The following is a 21,413-nucleotide window of genomic DNA, read 5'->3' as shown; positions in this document are numbered from 1 at the left end:
GACAAAGAAAACAAGGTTGTTTTTTTAACTGGAAATATTACCAGTTTACCCAAAATTTCAGGTATTTTGAAATACCATTTCTCAATTCTACTTCAACATTTATCGACCGATTTGAAAAATGTCAATACCAACTCATACAGACCCATCAAGTTTTTTTTTTTATCATTTTCAAAAAATGGCCCACTTTTTCCAAAATTCCCAAATTTGGGGGAAATTCAAATTGAAATCATTGGGACATTCTTCAAAATTCCACAACTCCTACTTTTCATTTTTCATCTGATACAAACTGTTCCAACTTCAAACTTTTCAGTCAATTCGGGAATCGCAGGCTTCCCATTGACGAATTCCAAAAAAAATCCCAGATTTCCAGGACATTTTTCACATTCAAAATGAATTTGGCCATTTTTCACACTTCCACTATTTCCAAATTTTTTAACCAATTCAAACCACTTTCCACTCATCCTGAAAATTCAAACTACTATTTTTCCAGGATTAAGAAAATTCCAGGATTTTCCAGAATCCCTGGATTTTCCTAAACCCTATTTCCACTCTTTTTTCTGGCAACTACACCTTCTACATTTTTCAACTGTTCTACCGTCAAAACATTCCTCTTAATCAGGACAAAAAACAAGGTATTTTTGAACTGGTTAAATTACAAGTTTTCCCAAATTTCCAGGAATTTTGTAATACCATTACTCAATTCTACTTCAACATTTATCGACCGATTTGAAAAATGTCAATACCAACCATCTCAACTCATTCAGACCCATCAAGTTTTTTTTTTTAATCATTTTCAAAAAATGGCCCAATTTTTCCGAATTCCCCAAATTTGGGGGAAATTCAAATTGAAATCAATGGGACATTCTTCAAAATTCCACAACTCCTACTTTTCATTTTTCATCTGATACAAACTGTTCCAACTTCAAACTTTTCAGTCAATTCGGGAATCGCAGGCTTCCCATTGACGAATTCCAAAAAAAATCCCAGATTTCCAGGACATTTTTCACATTCAAAATGAATTTGGCCATTTTTCAAACTTCCACCATTTTCACACTTTTTTAACCGATTCAAACCACATTCCACTCATCCTGAAAATTCAAACTACTATTTTTCCAAGATTGAGAAAATTCCAGGATTTTCCAGAATCCCTGGATTTTCCTAAGCCCTATTTCCAACCTTTTTTCTGGCAACTACACCTTCTACATTTTTCAACTGTTCTACCGTCAAAACATTCCTCTTTATCAGGACAAAAAAAACAAGGTTGTTTTTTGAACTGGAAATATTACCAGTTTACCCAAAATTTCAGGAATTTTGAAATACCATTTCTCGATTCTACTTCAACATTTATCGACCGATTTAAAAAATGTCAATACCAACTCATACAGACCCATCAAGTTTTTTTTAATCATTTTCAAAAAATGGCCCACTTTTTCCGAAATTCCCAAATTTTGGGGAAATTCAAATTGAAATCAATGGGACATTCTTCAAAATTCCACAACTCCTACTTTTCATTTTTCATCTGATACAAACTGTTCCAACTTCAAACTTTTCAGTCTATTCAGGAATCGCAGGCTTCCCATTGACAAATTCCCAAAAAAATCCCGGATTTCCAGGACATTTTTCCCATTCAAAATGAATTTTGCAATTTTTCAAACTTCCACTATTTTCAAATGTTTTAACCAATTCAAACCACTTTCCACTCATCCTGAAAATTCAAACTACTATTTTTCCAAGATTAAGAAAACTCCAGGATTTTCCAGAATTCCTGGATTTTCCTAAACCCGTTTTCCACCCTATTCTCTGGCAACTACACTTTCTACATTTTTCAACCGCTTTACGATCAAAACATTCGTCTTAACCAGGAAAAAAAACAAGGTTGTTTTTTAACTGAAAAAACTACCAGTTTTCCCGAAATTCCAGGAATTTTGTAACAGCATTTCTCAATTCTACTTCAACATTTATCGACCGATTTGAAAAATAATGTCAATACAAACAATGTCAACTCATTCAGACACATCAAGTTTTTTAAATAATTTTCCCAAAAATTCCCACTTTTTCCGAAATGTCCAAATTTTGAGGAAATTCCCATTGAAATCAATGGGATATTCTTCAAAGTTCCACAACTCCTACATTTTTCATCTGACACAAACTGTTCCAACTTCAAAATATTCAGCCTGTTCTGGAATTGTGTGCTCTACAACAATTCTAAAAAAAAATTCCAGGATTTCCCTAACTTCTATTTTTTTCCCTCCATTCAAAATTAATTATCTATTTTACAAACTTCCACAATTCCCACATTTTTCAGCCGATTCAAACTATTCCACTTTCAACACATTCCACTCATTCTGGGAATTCAAATATTTTTCAAATACAAGAAAATTCCAGGATTTTCCAGACTTCCTGGATTTTCCAAAGCCCTATTTCCATTCTTTTTTCTGGCGACGACTACTTCCACATTTTTGGACTCATTTCAACCGTTCAATGCCAAAATGTTCCTCTTAACCAAGACAAAAAAATTAAGTTGTTTTTTGAACGGGAAAAATTACCAGTTTTCCCGAAATTCCGGGAATTTGTAATACCATTTTTCAATTCTACTTCAACATTTATCGACCAATTTGAAAAATGCCAATACCAGCTGTGTCATCTCATTCAAACCCATCAATTATTTTTTTATTCTTATCATTTTCAAAAAATGTCCCGTTTTTTCCAAAATTCACAAATTTTAGGGAAATTTGAAAAATGTCAATACCAACCATCTCAACTCATTCAGACCCATCAAGTTTTTTTTTTAATCATTTTCAAAAAATGGCCCAATTTTTCCGAATTCCCCAAATTTGGGGGAAATTCAAATTGAAATCAATGGGATATCCTTCAAAGTTCCACAACTCCTATTTTTAATTTTTCATCTGATACAAACTGTTCCAACTTCAAACTGTTCCGCCTGTTCCGGAATCACAGGTTTCCCATTGACAAATTCCCCAAAAATGGAAAAATTCCCTGTTTTCCCAAAATGTTTGGAATTCCGTAATACCACTTTTCAATTCTACTTCAACATTTCTCGACTGATTTGAAAAATGTTAACACCAACCATTTCAATTCATTCAGAACATTCAAGGTTTTTTTTAGCATTTTTCAAAAAATTCCAGCTTTTCACAAATGTTTTGGAAATTCCCATTTAAATCAATTTGACATTCTTCAAAGTTCCACAATTCCCACATTTTTCATCTGATTCAAACTGGTCCTACTTCAACAATTCTAAAAAAATTCCCGGTTTCCTCTTAATTCATTTTTTTATCTTTTTCTCAATTTAAAAATAATTATCCATTTTTCAAACTTCCACCATTTTCACATTTTTCAAATATATTCAAACCATTCCACTCTCAATATATTCCACTAATCCTGGACATCCAAGCCACCATTTTTACAAGTTAAAAAAAATCCTGGATTTTCCAAAATTCCTGGTTTTCTAAAGCCCTATTTTCACCCTTTTTACTGTCGACTACTCCTTCCACGTTTTTCAACCCACTTCAACCGTTCCACGGTCAAAAAATTCCTTTTTACTAGGACAAAAAAGTAACTTGTTTTTTGACCTGGATAATGTCCAAGTTTTCCTGAAATTTTCGAAATTCCGTAACACCACTTTTCAATTCTACTTCAACATTTCTTGAATGATTTGAAAAATGTTAGCACCAAGCATTTCAACTCATTCAGAACATTATTTTTTTTTTTAGCATTTTCCAAAATATTCCAGCTTTTCCCAAATGTTTTGGAAATTCCCATTTATATCAATGGGGCATTCTTCAAAGTTCCACAATTCCCACATTTTTCATCTGATTCAAACTGTTCCTACTTCAAAAATTCCCCAAAAAAATTCCTTGATTTCCCTTTTTTTTTAATTATTATTTTTTTTCATTTTCCCCATTTAAAATGAATTATCCATTTTTCAAACTTCCACCATTTTCACATTTTTCAAATCTATTCAAACCATTCCACTCTCAACATATTCCACTAATCCTGGACATACAAGCTACCATTTTTACAAGTTCAAAAATAATTCCTGGATTTTCCAAAGCCTGATTTCCAATTTTTTTTTTCTGGCGACTACTCCTTCCATGTTTATCAACACACTTCAACCCACTTCATTCCATTTTTGACCTGGATAATGTCCATGTTTTCCAGAAATTTTAGAAATTCCGTAACACCACTTTTCAATTCTATTTCAACATTTCTCGACTGATTTGAAAAATGTTGACACCAAGCATTTCAACTCATTCAGAACATTCAAGTTTTTTTTAGCATTTTTCAAAATATTCCAGCTTTTCCCAAATGTTTTGGAAATTCCCATTTATATCAATGGGACATTCTTCAAAGTTCCACAATAACCACATTTTTCATCTGATTCAAACTGTTCCTACTTCAAAAATTCTAAAAAAATTCCTCGATTTCCCTTATTTTATTATTTTTTTTCATTTTCCCCATTCAAAATGAATTATCCATTTTTAAAACTTCCACCATTTTCATATTTTTCAAATATATTCAAACCATTCCACTCTCAACATATTCCACTAATCCTGGACATACAAGCTACCATTTTTACAAGTTCAAAAATAATTCCTAGATTTTCCAAAGCCTGATTTCCAATTTTTTTTTTCTGGCGACTACTCCTTCCATGTTTATCAACACACTTCAACCCACTTCATTCCATTTTTGACCTGGATAATGTCCATGTTTTCCAGAAATTTTAGAAATTCCGTAATACCACTTTTCAATTCTACTTCAACATTTCTCGACTGATTTGAAAAATGTTAACACCAAGCATTTCAACTCATTCAGAACATTCAAGTTTTTTTCAGCATTTTTCAAAATATTCCAGCTTTTCCCAAATGTTTTGGAAATTCCCATTTATATCAATGGGACATTCTTCAAAGTTCCACAATAACCACATTTTTCATCTGATTCAAACTGTTCCTACTTCAAAAATTCTAAAAAAAATTCCTCGATTTCCCTTATTTTATTATTTTTTTTTCATTTTCCCCATTCAAAATGAATTATCCATTTTTAAAACTTCCACCATTTTCACATTTTTCAAATATATTCAAACCATTCCACTCTCAACATATTCCACTAATCCTGGACATACAAGCTACCATTTTTACAAGTTCAAAAATAATTCCTGGATTTTCCAAAGCCTGATTTCCAATTTTTTTTTTCTGGCGACTACTCCTTCCATGTTTATCAACACACTTCAACCCACTTCATTCCATTTTTGACCTGGATAATGTCCATGTTTTCCAGAAATTTTAGAAATTCCGTAATACCACTTTTCAATTCTACTTCAACATTTCTCGACTGATTTGAAAAATGTTAACACCAAGCATTTCAACTCATTCAGAACATTCAAGTTTTTTTTTTTTAGCATTTTTCTAAAAAATTCCAGCTTTTCCCAAATGTTCTTCAACCGTTCCATTTACATCAGTGGGACATTCTTCAAAGTTCCACAATCCCCACATTTTTCATCTCATTCAAACTGTTCCTACTTCAACAATTCTAAAAAAAAATCCCGGATTTCCTTTAATTCATTTTTTTTTTTCAATTTCCCCATTCAAAATGAATTATCCATTTTTCAAACTTCCACCATTTTCACATTTTTCAACCTATTCAAACCATTTCAACATCAACACATTCCACTCATCCTGGACATCCAAACAAACACTTTCCCAAGTTCCGAACCAAATTCCGGTTTTCCTGGAAATTCAAACTCTTCAACATTCAAACATTCCAACTATCTAGTTATTATTATTATTTTGATTTTTTACAAGATATTAAGTTGATATACTGGTAATTTTTTCTCAAGTCATCTTTTATTGTTTGACTGGGAGAACAGGAGGATGTTCCTCCTCCTCCTCCTCACAGCTGGCCTTCAAATCGGAGCCGTTGTGTAAACGTTGCCCTATGTCAATATTAGTGTGTGTGCCCATGCACATAATTACAGATGTGCCCTTCCTGCTAAGCTGTCATTAAAAAAAAAGAAAAAAAAAAAGAAAAAAAAAAAAAAGGGAATGGGAATGACTCCAGGCTACAACCACCGCTTGCTCCTGCGTAATCAGAGACAAGTGAACGCACCGCCAGCTATTGTCAGATATGATCCTACAGCCTATACTCCATTTTTTTTGTTATTTTTTTTTGTGCATATGTCATACCTTTTAACCTTCCTCTTGTGTTAGCTTTCTGTTACCATCTCTTATGTTAACGGGTCGGTTTTGACCCATGTCTTAAATCAGCTGTAAAATACACTAAAAACAATGATATATCATCCAATTTGTTTCTCATCCCTTGGTTACCTCGTTAGGCTTCCTTATCCTTGAAAATATTGGTTTTAATATTTTTGGTTTGGGCCATTGGGCCTTTTTTTTGTCAGTATACCCCTCGATTTCCATTTTTAAAAATGGTAAAACGAACCTCAAGAGAATCATATACCTAAAAAAAAGGTTGTTGTGTTACCTAACTATTACTAAGGGGTATTAGAACACATGTCTTAAATAAATGTGTTTTATTTATTTTTTCATTTTAAGAATTTTAACTATAGTAACATCTATGGTGTTACGGGTCAATTTCGACCCATGTATATTTACTTCAAGAAAAAGGCTAAAAAGTATTTTTTTCAGCAACAGAAATCCAACATCAAACAAACAACAACCAATCAAGCAAATGAAACCAAAATAAATAGATTACTAGTTCCAAAACTAATAAAAAAACAAAATCAGAGTGGCAAAAAGTGACACTTTTAGTGTCCGTCTTTTGTTTGTTTTTGTACAGGATAACAAGGTAAAATGAGAATCCACTAAAGCTCACATGATTGGGAGAGGAGCTGGCTGTCAGTGTGTTCAGTTTTGGCTCTTATCATTGCTTTATCATCTTATTTTTATAACTGGGTCGAAACCGACCCTAACAACACCAAGGGTATAATTTCTACCAGAGCATTTTATAATTTAGTGAAAAAAATTAAAATGTTCTATTTTGTTGACAAAGAGGTTCCTGACAAAGTCAAAAAGCTTTGATGCAAAAAAATAAATGTATGTGGTGTTTTTATGCATTTAAAAACAAACGGGTCGGTGCCGACCCTAACACAAGACGAAGGTTAAAGGCCTACTGGAATGAGATTTTCTTATTCAAACGGGGATAGCAGGTCCATTCTATGTGTCATACTTGATCATTTTGCGATATTGCCATATTTTTGCTGAAAGGATTTAGTAGAGAACATCGATGATAAAGTTTGCAACTTTTGGTCGCTAATAGAAAATCCTCACATTGATTTTAATGGGAGCCTCCAACAAAAAGAGCTATTCGGACCGAGAAAACGACAATTTCCCCATTAATTTGAGCGAGGATGAAAGTTTCGTGTTTGAGGATATTGACCGCGACGGACTAGAAAAATAACAAAATTGCATTGGGACGGATTCTGATGTTTTTAGACACATTTACTAGGATAATTCTGGTAAACCCCTTATCTTTCTATTGTGTTGCTAATGTTTTAGTGAGTTTAATAGTACCTGAGAGTCAGAAGGGTGTGTCCACGGGTGTCTTGAGGCGAAGTCGACGGCAGCTGTATGGACGGCACAAGCTCAGCTGATCTCTGGTAAGTGGCGACTTTTTACCACAATTTTCTCACCGAAAACTGCTGGTTGAAATTTGGTCAGGATCCATGTTCGCTTGACCGCTCTGATCCATAGGAAAGCTTCACCTCCGGGAATTTTAAACAAGGAATCCCCGTGTGTTTGTGTGGCTAAAGGCTAAAGCTTCCCAACTCCATCTTTCTACTTTGACTTCTCCATTTTTAATCGAGCAAATTGCAAAAGATTCAGCAACACAGATGTCCAAAATACTGTGTAATTATGCGGTTAAAGCAGACGACTTTTAGCTGTGTGTGTGTGCAGCGCTAATATTTCCTAACAGTCCGTGACGTCACGCGTACACGTCATCTTTCCGCGACGTTTTCAACAAGAAACTCCCGGGAAATTTAAAATTGTAATTTAGTAAACTAAAATGTTGTTGCAATGTTAATATTTCATCATTGATTTATAAACTATCAGACTGCGTGGTCGGTAGTAGTGGGTTTTTTACTACTACCCACCACGCAGTTTTGCCTTATCTTTCTATTGTGTTGATAGTGTTTTAGTGAGTTTAATAGTACCTGATAGTCGGAAGGGTGTATCCACGCTCAGCTGATCTCCGGTAAGTGGCGACTTTTTACCACAATTTTATCACCGAAAACTGCTGGTTGACATTAGGATCTATGTTCACTTGACCGCTCTGATCCATAGTAAAGCTTCACCTCCGGGAATTTTAAACAAGGAATCACCGTGTGTTTGTGTGGCTAAAGTATACGGCCTTTTTACTTTACTAAATTACAATTCTATATTGCCCGGGAGTTTCGTCTTCGAAACGTCGTGGAATGATGACCTGTACGCAAGACGTCATGGGTTTTTAGAAAGTATGAGCGTTGCGCACACACACAGCTAAAAGTCGTCTGCTTTAACGGCATAATTACACAGTTTTTTGGACATCTGTGTTGCTGGATCTTTTGCAATTTGTTCTATTAATAATGGAGAAGTCAAAGTAGAAAGATGGAGTTGGGAAGCTTTAAACTTTAGCCACACAAACACACGGTGATTCCTTGTTTAAAATTCCCGGAGGTGAAGCTTTACTATGGATCAGAGCGGTCAAGCAAACATGCATCCCGACCAAATGTCAACCAGCAGTTTTCGGTGAGAAAATTGTGGTAAAAAGTCGCCACTTACCGGAGATCAGCTGAGCGTGGACACACCCTTCCGACTATCAGGTACTATTAAACTCACTAAAACACTATCAACACAATAGAAGAAAGATAAGGGATTTCCCAGAATTATCTCAGTAAATGTGTCTAAAAACATCTGAATCCGTCACAATGCAATCGCGTTGTTTTTTTTTTTTTGTTCTTTTTCTAGTCCGTCGCTATCAATATCCTCAAACACGAATCTTTCATCCTCGCTCAAATCAATGGGAAAATTGTCGTTTTCTCGGTCCAAATAGCACTTTTTGTTAAAGGAATCCATTAAAAACAATATGAGGATGTCTTTCACTCTAAATGACCTCATCCATGAAAATTTCATCCTTGCTCAAATTAATGGGGAAATTGTCGCTTTCTCGGTCCGAATAGCTCTAGCTGCTGTTGGCTATGATTGTAAACAATGTGAGGATGTGAGGAGCCCTACAACCCGTGGCGTCACGCGCACATCGTCTGCTACGTCCGGTAAAGGCAAGGCTTTTTTATTAGCGACCAAAAGTCGCGGACTTTATCGTGGATGTTCTCTACTAAATCCTTTCAGCAAAAATATGGCAATATCGCGAAATGATCAAGTATGACACATAGAATGGACCTGCTATCCCCGTTTTAAATAAGAAAATCTCATTCTTGTAGGCCTTTAAAGTTGAAGAAGCCCCCAAAACATCTGGAGTCCTCATTTTGTATCAGTGGGAATGGAGTGCTGTTCCAGATAAAGCCGTCAGAGGGCGCAGTGAGTCTTTCCTACGTCAACAAGACGCTGCCGGCCAGCAGACAAAGGACAGTCAAGACTGGGAATATTACTAGAATATATTTAGAATGTTCTATAAAGTGGCTTGGAAGGGAATAAAAACATTAAAATTGCGTGGAATTCGACAACATTTAAGTGGGAACATGCATTTTATTAATTGGATTCATCCAATTAAAACTTCATTAATAGCAATATATGGGATGTTGTTGTTTTTTGATGGTTTTTTGTTTTTTTCCAAGCGTGTCCTTTTTTTTTTTTTTTTTTTTGGAATGTTTAGGCTGAATCTCCATTCACCTTGAGAGAAAGAGAGACTACACACGCACGCACGCACGCACGCACTCAGGCAAACACCCACGAGTGGGAGGAGCCAGCCCGCCCGGCTCTGCCTCTCTAGTGAGTGTAAAATAGCGCAGGCGTCCACGGTGCGTGTCAGAGGACTGTCTGTGCTCCCCACGTAGATGACTGCTCCACATCTGGTGTCTGAAAGAGAGACGAACCGCTCCACGCGCGATCACCCACAAGTCAGAATCAGGTGAGCGTCGGCTGTTTACGCGCGGCTTTTACGCACGAAGACTGAATGGAATGCTGGGTTTATGCGTGGGGTTTGACTTCTCAGGTGAGACAACGCGAGATTTAAGTGTTTTTTAAAAAAGATTTTTTTTTTTTTTTCTAGGTTTTTCCAGCGTGGGGAAAAATGCCAGCGATCGTAGGCAAAAACTCCGATTTGGAGTTCGACTCGCTGCAACCGTGCTTCTACCCGGACGAGGACGACTTCTACTTCTGTGGTCCCGACTCCGCGCCACCGGGGGAGGACATCTGGAAGAAATTCGAGTTGCTGCCCACTCCGCCCCTTTCCCCGAGCCGAGCCGCGCTGCCCGGGGAGCCGGCGGCAGCCTCCCCGGAGGCGGACCCCCTCGGCTTCGGCTTGGGGGACCCCTTGGACTGGGCTTCGGAACTCTTCCTCCTGCCCGAGGACGACATCTGGGGGGCTTCCGATGATCTGGATCTGTTCGGTTCCGTTTTGGATACAAACCCAAACGACATTATCATCCAGGACTGTATGTGGAGCGGATTCTCCGCCCGGGAGAAACTGGAGCGGGCCGTCACGGAGAAACTCGGCAAGGCTGTCACCCCCAGCGCCGCGGCGAAGCCCCCGGCTCCGGCGGTGCGAGACGCGTGCGTAAAAGGCGCGGAAGCCGCCAGCCGGAGCGTGGCGTCGGAGTGCGTGGACCCCGCCGTGGTGTTCCCCTTCCCCGTCAACAAGAAGAGCATCGGCGTGGACTCCGACACGAACAACGGGGACGCGTCCGCGCAGAACGCCCACAGCGACTCAGGTAAGAGCGCCAAACACAACAATAACAAACGTGCGTAATTGGACGCGTTCACGTGACCGGCCCACAATCGGAATTACGCACACGCTATGGTGACACTTGATGTAATCGGACGCCTTTTCTTCCGGCAGATGGCAGTAAAATAGGGGAATTGAGCGTGTCCACTTGGCACGTCGGTAGAAATACACTAGACTAATGCTTCTTTAATGGGATTATGGATTAATTCGAGACAAAAGGTGCCAAAAACATGTTCCGCGCCACTGTTTGGGATAATAACACACCGTAGATAGGTATAAACAAACACCACACGCGTGGCACAAAGACTTCCAGTTTGGCATAGTCCACGCGGAGGCGGGTCCTTCTATTTTCCTTTTTTTTTTTTTTTTTTTTTTTTTGAAGGGGGTGACAGCTTTGAACAAGCGCTCCATCTCGACAGCTGTCTCCCTGGCGCCCCTCCAAGCCCGGGGTTAGGGGGGCCAGGGCGCAGACTTAAATCCGATTGCTGCGGACGCCTTGTCCGTCATACCTAACGTATGGCAATGTCAGGAACAGTGGAAAATGGTTGATTAGTTGAAAGAAACGGGGGGTCGAATCTGGAAAGTTGAGGGTACAATGGTACGAGGGCCAGGGGGCTGACTTAAATCCGATTGCTGTGGACACCTTGTCCGTCTTACCTTGGTTGTGTCGGACACGATGCGAACTAACTTATCACAAAGTCATAAATTGCGGCAAATGGTTGATTAGTTGAAAGAAAAGGTGGTCGAATCTGGAAAGTTGAGGGTACAATAGTACGAGGGCCAGGTGGCAGACTTAAATCCGATTGCTGAGGACGCCTTGTCCGTCATACCTAACGTATGGCAATGTCAGGAACAGTGGAAAATGGTTGATTAGTTGAAAGAAACGGGGGGTCGAATCTGGAAAGTTGAGGGTACAATGGTACGAGGGCCAGGGGGCAGACTTAAATCCGATTGCTGAGGACGCCTTGTCCGTCATACCTTGGTTGTGTCTGACAAGATGCGAACTAACATATGGCAATGTCAGGAACGGCAGAAAGTGGTTGATTGGTTGAAAGAAACGGTGGTCGAATCTGGAAAGTTGAGGGTACAATGGTACGAGGGCCAGTGGGCAGACTTAAATCCGATTGCTGTGGACGCCTTGTCCGTCATACCTTGTTTGTGTCGGACAAGATGCGAACTAACGTATGGCAATGTGCGGAACGGCAGATAGTGGTTGATTAGTTGAAAGAAACGGTGGTCGACTCTGGAAAGTTGAGGGTACAATGGTACAAAGGCCAGGGGGCAGACTTAAATCCGATTGCTGCGGACGCCTTGTCCGTCATACCTTGGTTGTGTCGGACAAGATGTGAACTAACGTATGGCAATGTCAGGAACGGCAGAAAGTGGTTGATTGGTTGAAAGAAACGGTGGTCGAATCCGGAAAGTTGAGGGTACAATAGTACGAGGGCCAGGTGGCAGACTTAAATCCGATTGCTGTGGACGCCTTGTCGGTCATACCTTGGTTGTGTCTGACAAGATGCGAACTAACGTATGGCAATGTCAGGAACGGCAGGAAGTGGTTGATTGGTTGAAAGAAACAGTGGTCGAATCTGGAAAGTTGGAGGTACGGGTGGCCAGGGGGCGGACTTAAATGTGCGGCGATCCGATCACCACAAAACACCTTGTTCGTCACATCTTTGTTGTGTCGGACACGATGCGAACTAACGTATCGCAAAGTCAGGAACCACAGAAAATGGTTGATTAGTTGAATGAAACAGTGGTCGAATTTGGAAAGTTGGGGTTATGGCGGCCGGGGACAGACTTAAAAGTGTGGTGATCTGATAGTCGCAGAACGCCTTGTCCGTCATACCTTTGTTGTGTCAGATAAGATGCGAACTAACGTATGGCACAGTCAGGAACCGCGGAAAATGGTGGATTAATTCGAAAGAAACAGTGGTTGAATCTGGAAAGTTGGGGGTACGGGGGTCCAGGGGGCGCACCTAAAAGTCTGGTGATCTGATCGCCGCAAAACACCTTGTCCGTCACACCTTTGTTGTGTCATACACGATGCGAACTAACGTATCGCAAAGTCATAAACTGTGGCAAAGGGTTGATTAGTTGAAAGAAAAGGTGGTCAAATCTGGAAAGTTGGGGGTAAGTGGGGTTCGGCGGTGATTCGATCGCCACGGAACACTTTGACCGTCACATCTTGTCCGTCACACCTTTGTTGTGTCGGACACCATGCGAACTAATGTATGGCATTGTCAGGGAACCGTGGACAATGGTTGATTAGTTGAAAGAAACGGTGGTTGAATCTGGCAAGTTGGAGGTACGGGTGGCCATGGGGCGGACTTAAAAGTGCGGTGATCTGATCGCTGCAGAACGCCTTGTCCGTCATACCTTTGTTGTGTCAGACAGGATGCGAACCAACGTATCCCTAAGTCAGGAACCACAGAAAATGGTTGATTAGTTGAACGAAACAGTGGTCGAATCTGGAAAGTTGGGGTTATGGGGGGCAAGGGGTCGGACTCCGCGGAACACCTTGTCCGTCAGACCTTTGTTGTGTCAGACACGATGCGAATTAACGTATCGCAAAGTCAACAACGGCAGAAAATGGTTGATTAAATCTGGAAAGTTGGTATTGAGGTTTTTGCGAGGGGGTCAACGTCAAGGCTATCTCACAGCGGGCTACGCTCCCGACTTCCGCCAGACGTAGCAGATTAGACTTTGGTGGAGGCTGGGAAGGCAGAAAGCCAACTTGCCTAATCAGCAGCAGGACTCATCGTGTCAACGCCCGCGCAGCAGCGACTGACGCTAAGCATTAAGGCGCCCCTGCTTATGCAAACAGCGTCGAGCAACACCCCCTTTGAATACTCGCCGGTGCACATACACGGCATACTTGACTGACATTCTCTTTTGCTTTCCCAGAAGAAGAAGAGGATGACGATGACGATGATGAGGACGATGACGAGGAGGAGGAGGAGGAAGAGGAGGATGATGAGGAGGAGGAGGAGGAAGAGGAGATCGACGTGGTGACGGTAGAGAAGAGGCGCTGCACGACGAGTAAAGCCGCGGCGTCGAGCGGCGTCCCGAAGAGCCAGGACCAGAGAGGCGTCGCCTCAGGGGCGGCGGGTCGCTTTGTCCACCGAGCCCCGCAGGAGCTGATACTGAAGAGGAGCTCGGTGCACCAGCAGCAGCACAACTACGCCGCGCCCTCGCCGTACACGTCGGACGACGACCCGGCGCCGCCTTCCAAAAAGCAGAAGACGACAGACGGGTCGAGACACGCCCCCAGGACCGCCGGGTCGTCGTCCTCGTGCGGCTCCATCTCCTCAGGAGGCCCGCGGAGCAGGCGGAGCTGCAGCGGGGACAGCAGCCCGCGCGGCGGCTCCGACTCGGAGGACAGCGAGCGCCGGCGCAACCACAACATCCTGGAGCGCCAGCGTCGCAACGACCTGCGCTCCAGCTTCCTGACTCTGCGCGACCACGTGCCGGAGCTGGCGCGCAACGAGAAGGCGGCCAAGGTGCTCATCCTCAAGAAGGCCACCGAGTACGTGAGCTCCCTGGAGACGCAGGAGCTCAGGCTCCAGCAGGAAAAGGACAGGTTGCAGGCCCGCAGACAGCAGCTGATGTGCAGGCTGGAGCAGGCCAGGACTCGCTGACGCGCCAACCCGCGCCCAACCTCCCCCCCCTGGGTGACCCCGTTCCCCCCCCCCCCCACAGCAGCCGCCACCAAAACCGCCAATCCGTCGATTGGTGCAACTTTGTCGGCCTATACTCTTAAGCACAGACACGCCGGGCCCGCATGAACACAAACATCTCAGAAGACGCTCGTCACACGCCAACGTGAGGGAGAGGGCGGGGCTTAATGGAGGGATGCTCGGACTTTCACTGCCGCCACTTTTTTTGCACATTTGTTGACGTTAAGAATGTTAAGGGTTTACTTTTTCAATCCAGTCACATCGAGGAAAGATAATGAGGAATGTAAGAAAGAGAGGCTTATATATACATGTATATGTATGTATGTGTGTGTACATGTATATTTGTATGTATATACATATATACATATGCATGGGTGTATGTATATCTATATGTATAGATATACATACTGTAAAAATATGTGTATACATACATACATACATATATGTGACGATATATGTTATATGATGTATGTTTTATACATATAATAGTATACATACATACATGTATACATATATACATACTGTACATGTATTTATGTATACATATGTACATAACATGTATGTATGTATGTGTATAAGTATACATTTACACATACATGTATGTATGTATGTATGTATGTATACATATATACATACATGTATGTGTGTATTTATATATATATATATATATGTATATATATATATATATATATATATATATATATATATATATATATATATATATATATATAACATACATACACACATACATGTATGTATGTATGAATGCATGTATATGTATACACATACATGTATGTATGTAAACATATATACATACATGTATGTATGTATACATGTATGTATACATATTTACATACATGTATGTATGCATACATACATATATATATACATATATATATACATATATATATATATATATATATATATACATATATATATATATATATATAAACATACATACACACATACATATTTGTATATGTGTGTTGTGTGTACATATATATATATTCATATATATATATACACATACGTATATACATACACACAGACAAACACACAAACATATACATACATATATATATACATACATATATATACATATATATATATATATATTTATTCTCATTCAATATGTTTTCCTTATTTTCATGAGTATTTACATTGTACATTGTCACTGAAGGCATCAAAACTATGAATGGACACATGTGGAGTTGTGTACTTCACAAAATAAGGTGGAACAACTGAAAACATGTTTTATATTCCAGTTCAATCAAAATAGCCACCCTTTGCTCCGATTACTGTTCTGCACACTCTTGGCATTCTCTCGATGAGCTTCAAAAGGTAGTCACCTCAAACGGTTTTCCCTTCAAAGGTGTCATAGTTGTGATGCCTTCAGTGACAATCTACAATGTAAATAGTCATGAAAATAAAGAAAACACATTGAATGAGAAGATAGATATATATATATATATATCATATTTTGGTCATATTTGTAACATTGTTTTTGTACTCACTGTGACATCAGCCTGGGGTCGGTTGTGAATCCTGCAGGGAGCAGTGTTCCGGGTGCGCTTTGCTCGGAGCGCTCAACTCACCATAGTGTGCACGCACGCACGCATGCAACTTTGCCTTCACCACTGCAAAAAAAAACAAACAGAAAAGCGGACTACATTAAAACGGACACAAGCGATGCCACTACAGTTTCTCTTCTTCCCCTAACCCCCCCCAACACCCACCCATTACTGCTCGATCACACTGGTGCTCCAACCAAGTCAGTGGATGTATAACATGTGCACCTTGCTCGCCGACACTTTTGTATATAACAACAGTGTACAGACTAAATACACTCAGATCTGCCTTGTTTTGTAATACATTTGTCCTTTTGTTTTGTTTTTTTTTATAAATATATACATGTCAGGAAGCTGCCAATAATTACTAGACTGGAAATTTATATACCTTTAAAACGTACTGTAAAGGCCTCGATTTGGGAGCGCCGTGAACTTTGTAATATAACAATATATTGTTTCCTTTTTTCGTTGTATTGTATCATATTACTAATTCTACATATCTTTTTAGTGTGAGCCTGATACATACTAAATTTGATACTTATATTTTCGTATGAAAATGAGTTCTCAGTAGATATCACTTTATCTTTTTTCATCTTTTTCCTCAAACTTTTGTACAGCAAATGTGTTCTATCATGTATCTGTTTTTTTTCTACTTTGTGTTTATATTTGTAACTATCGGGTGCATAGATTTGGGTTACGCCGACATACAATGTTTTTTTTTTTCTTTTCCTCTACCCGGATTTTTAAAATGTACATTTACTAGTGCTGCAACTCTTAGCACTTTGAAATACCTCATTTTTGACAAATAAATAGACATCATTAAAACTGTCATGTGCCTGTGTTACTGAATATATTCTCGCCCATCCTGACAAAGAAATAAACGAGTTTTGGAACTGTAGCCCTCACACTACATCCACTAGTGCTGCAACTCATAGCACTTTGAAATACAGTCGTGCTCATAAGTGTACATACTCTGGGAGAATTTATAATTTCTTGGCCATTCTTCAGAGAATATGAATGACAACACAAACACCTTTTTTTCCACTCATGCTTAACGGTTGCGTAAAGCAATTTATTGGCAAAAACAACTGTGTTTACTCTTTTAAATCCAAAACAAAAGAAAGTACCCAAATAACCCTGATCAAAAGTTTACATACCCCACTGACTATGATGTGATAACATGCACAAAAGTTGACACAAACAGGTTTGAATGGCTAATCAAGGACCAGATCAGATCCTAACCTGTGAACTGTTTGTTTGTAATTCATATGTGTGTAGAAAAGGTCAGTGAGTTTGTGGGCTTCTGACAGACCATTTTTAATCCGGTGCTGCACAGATGTTTCTGGATTCTGATTCAAGGGGAAGTCAAAATAATTGTCAAGGGATCTGCAGGAAAAGGTAATTGAATTGCATAAAACTAGAAAGGGGTATAAAAAGATAGCCAAGGAATTGAGAATGCCAATCAGCAGTGTTCAAACGCTGATGAAGAAGTGGAAAATGAGGGATTCAGGTAGACCAGCAAAGATTTCAGCCACAACTGCCAAGAAAATTGTTCGAGATGCAAAGAAAAATCCACAAATAACTTCAGCGGGAATACAGGACTCGGTGAAAAATTGTGGTGTGGCTGTTTCAAGATGCACAATAAGGAGGCACTTGAAGAAAAATGGGCTGCATGGTCGAGTCGACAGAAGACAGCCATTTTTGCGCAAATGTCACAAAGTATCCCGCTAACATTACGCCAAAACTTCTGGAACAAAGTAATTTAGAGGGATAAGACTAAAATGTAACTTTTTGGCCACTCGACCATGCAGCCCATTTTTCTTCAAGCGCTGTGCTGCTGAATATCTTCTCGCCCATCCGGACAAAGAAATACTGTAGCCCTCACACCACATTTACTACTTATAGCACTTTGAAATACCTCATTTTGAAAAATAAAACAACATCATTAAAACCGTCACGTGCCTGTGTTGCTGAATATCTTCTCGCTCGTCCTGACAAAGAAATACAAGAGTTTTGGAACTGTAGCCCTCACACCCACCCACACACTTCACACACACACACTCCCTCCTGCTCTCTATTTCGCCATGTACATTGTTCGGTCCGTCGCCATGGAAACAGGAGCAGCTGCTGAGTGGCAGACACAGAGTGAGTCTTTTATTTGTCTGTGTATTTCTGCCTTGTGCGCATGAATACAAATGTGTGTCCACCTTTTGTAACGACACCCCCTCCAGAATCACCGCCGCCACCTCCCCGGTCTGTGTGTGGCCCGCGGGGCGAGCCGTGCCCTCGACCTGGCGTGCCGGAGGCCACGATGCCAGGAACGAGGCTGGATACTGTTTACCAACATCAGCCACATGGCTCCGGCCTCCTCCCATTCCCCTTTTTTCCTCCTCCCTCTATCGCCGGGCTTCAGCCCAAATATGTGCCACTCACGGGCGTTCTCTGGAGTCGGCTGAAAGAGAAATCTGTTGCCGCGGTCTGAGTCGCCATTCATCGGGAGGACATGTAATTAAAAGCGCAAAAAAAAAACACACACACACACACATTGCTGATGACTTTGATTAATCCTTTTCAACCAACCATTTTCCGAACTTTCATATTCCAGCTCTTCACATATCCGAAAGGTATGCGCACTACCGTGAAGACGGATGACTTTGTTTTGGACTGGAGACGGCCTAAGGACTGAGCCTCTCCGCGGGGGTGGGGGGAGGGGGGGGGGGAACTGGTGGATTACGTAACAGGGGTCTGGTGTCTGCGTGCACGCTTATACTGTGCACGTGTGCGCACGCAACGGGAGTCTGGTGTCTTAGCAAAGTAAAGTGCGCGCCTCCCCTCCTGGGATCCCCCCCCCCCCTCCCTCCTCTTCCCTCGCCATCTGCCTGATGGCTTATCCTACTAGGTTACCGGATGAAAACAAAAACCCCCACGGACAATAACATCACCGGTAAATGTAAAGGAGGAATAAAAAAATAAAAAAAATGGCACACAGTCACGTCCGATGAGTTCATTGTGAGATGTGAAGTCATACAAGAATGGCTAAATAAGAGTTCAAGTTAAAGTACCAATGGTTGTCACTCTAGGTGTGGTGAAATTTATCCTGTGCATTTGACCCCTTGTTCACCCCCTGGGAGGTGAGGGGAGCAGTGGGCAGCGGCGGTGCCACGCCCGGGAATCATTTTTTGGTGATTTAACCCCCAATTCCAACCCTTGATGCTTAGTGCCAAGCAGGGAGGTAACAGGTCCCCTTTTTATAGTCTGTGGTATGACTGGGCTGGGGTTTGAACTCACAACCTACCGATCTCAGAGTGTCAAACTCTGGCCCGCGGGCCAAATTTGGCCTGCTGTTTAAATTCATTTGGCCCTTGAGGCAATATCAAATTAAAATTAGAGCTGGCCCGCCGCTGTAACACCACATTCACCGCTAATACTCGTCAACCCTCCCAATTTTCCCGGGAGACTCCCGAAGTTCAGCGCCCCTCCCGAATTTCCACCCGGACAATAATATTGGGGGCCGGCCGTAAAAGCTTTTCTTCCATAAAAACAGCGTTCCGGCCCACTCACATAATATATGCGGCTCATACACACACACAAGTGTATGCAAGGCATACTTGGTCGACAGCCATACAGGTCACACTGAGGGTGGCCGTATAAACAAGGTTAACACTGTTACAAATATGCGCCACACTGTGAACCCACAGCAAACAAGAATGACAAACACATTTCGGGAGAACATCCGCGACGTAACACAACATAAACACAACCGGACAAATACCCAGAACCCCTTGCATCCCTAACTCTTCCGGGACGCTACAATATACACCCCCGCCACTACCAAACCCCGCCCCAACTCAAACCCTACGCCGAAAAAAGGCATTACATTTGTGTTTTTATTTTATTTGTTATGCCATTGATATTTTTTAATTATTATTATTATTATTAAGTTATATAAGCCTTGCTTGGTCAATATTCAATGCAAAACTTGTTTGGGTCCCTATTAAAGGGTTAATTTGTTCAACCTCGGCCCGCGGGTTTGTTCAGTTTTAAATTTTGGCCCGCTCTGTATTTGAGTTTGACACCACTGCTCCAACCCATGGGTGTCAAACTCTGGCCCGCCGTTTAATTTCATTTGTCCCTTGAGGCAATATCAAATTAAAATGAGAACTGGCCCGCCGGTAACACCACATTCACCGCTAATACTCATACTAGCCAACCCTCCCGATTTTCCCGGGAGACTCCCGAAGTTTAGTTCCCTTCCCGAAAATCTCCCAGAGCAACCAGTCTCCCGATTTCCACCCGGACAACAATATTGGTAGCGTGCTGGCCAAGTTACATAATATATGCGGCTTTCACACACACATACTTGGTCAACAGCCATAGAAGTCACACTGAGGGTGTCCGTATAAACAACTTTAACATTGTTACAAATATGCGCCACACTGTTAACCCACACCAAACAAGAATGACAAAACACATTTCGGGAGAACACCCGCACAGTAACAAAACATAAACACAACAGAACAAATACCCAGAACCCCTTGCTGCACTAACTCTACCGGAACGCTACAATATACACCCCCCCCCCCGCTACCACCAAACCCCGCCCACCTCATTTCTATTTTTGTTTCGAATTTATTAGCCTGTGGAAAAAGTAAATGTTGATATTTACCTCAGAAGGCTGCAAATAGAAAAGAGGCATTCATTTTTTTACTTAAATTGTATTTAATATACCACTGATGTTTTTTCGTTTGTTTTTTGAAAGTTAATTTTGCACTATTACATTATATAAGCTCTGCCTGTTCCATGGGAGGAAGCCCGAGTACCCGGAGGGAACCCACGCAGTCACGGGGAGAACATGCAAACTCCACACAGAAAGATCCGAGCCCGGGTTTGAACCCAGGATTACTCAGGACCTTCGTATTGTGAGGCAGATGCACTAACCCCTGTGCCACCATGCTGCCCTATTTAAGCCTTGCTTGTTCAATATTCATTGCAAATCTTGTTTGGGTCCCTATTAAAAGGTTGGTTTTTTCAACCTTGGCCCGCGGCTTTGTTCCGTTTTAAATGTTGGCCCAGTCTGTATTTGAGTTTGACACCCCTGCTCTAACCATAAGGTCCCCCCCAAAAAAATGTGGGGACCCCTTTTTGGCCGCATTTGGTTAGAACATTTTGGCCAGGGCCGGGCTGTATAAACAAACCCTGTTTCAATATGAGTTGGGAAATTGTGTTCAAATCGAATACAATGATT

General features: G+C 41.0%; 1 protein-coding gene across 2 annotated transcripts; it reads left to right on the top strand.

The window, feature by feature from the left end:
- The first annotated feature begins 9,952 nt into the window (after positions 1-9,952).
- On the top strand, positions 9,953-15,184 carry mycn (MYCN proto-oncogene, bHLH transcription factor). Of its 2 annotated transcripts, none has more exons than XM_061885901.1 (3): positions 9,953-10,104; positions 10,246-10,906; positions 13,831-15,184. In XM_061885901.1, exons 2-3 carry the CDS (start codon positions 10,267-10,269, stop codon positions 14,559-14,561), a joined length of 1,371 nt encoding a protein of 456 aa, XP_061741885.1. In that variant the 5' UTR covers positions 9,953-10,104; positions 10,246-10,266; the 3' UTR covers positions 14,562-15,184. The 2 variants fall into 2 exon arrangements, with proteins under 2 accessions (XP_061741885.1, XP_061741884.1); XM_061885900.1 differs by having other exon boundaries at positions 13,828-15,180.
- The last annotated feature ends 6,229 nt before the right edge of the window (positions 15,185-21,413 follow it).

This window comes from Nerophis ophidion, linkage group LG24 (genome assembly GCF_033978795.1).
Source record: "Nerophis ophidion isolate RoL-2023_Sa linkage group LG24, RoL_Noph_v1.0, whole genome shotgun sequence".
NCBI lineage: Eukaryota > Metazoa > Chordata > Actinopteri > Syngnathiformes > Syngnathidae > Nerophis > Nerophis ophidion.
The sequence above is the reverse complement of the archived record's forward strand: the minus strand, read 5'-3'. Positions and strand labels throughout refer to the sequence as shown.

Excerpts from the sequence above, each read along its gene's own strand:
- mycn (XM_061885900.1), top strand. The coding sequence starts at position 10,267 with ATGCCAGCGATCGTAGGCAAAAACTCCGATTTGGAGTTCGACTCGCTG. Across the intron at positions 10,907-13,827 it reads GAACGCCCACAGCGACTCAG|AAGAAGAAGAGGATGACGAT; the intron begins GTAAGAGCGCCA and ends TTGCTTTCCCAG.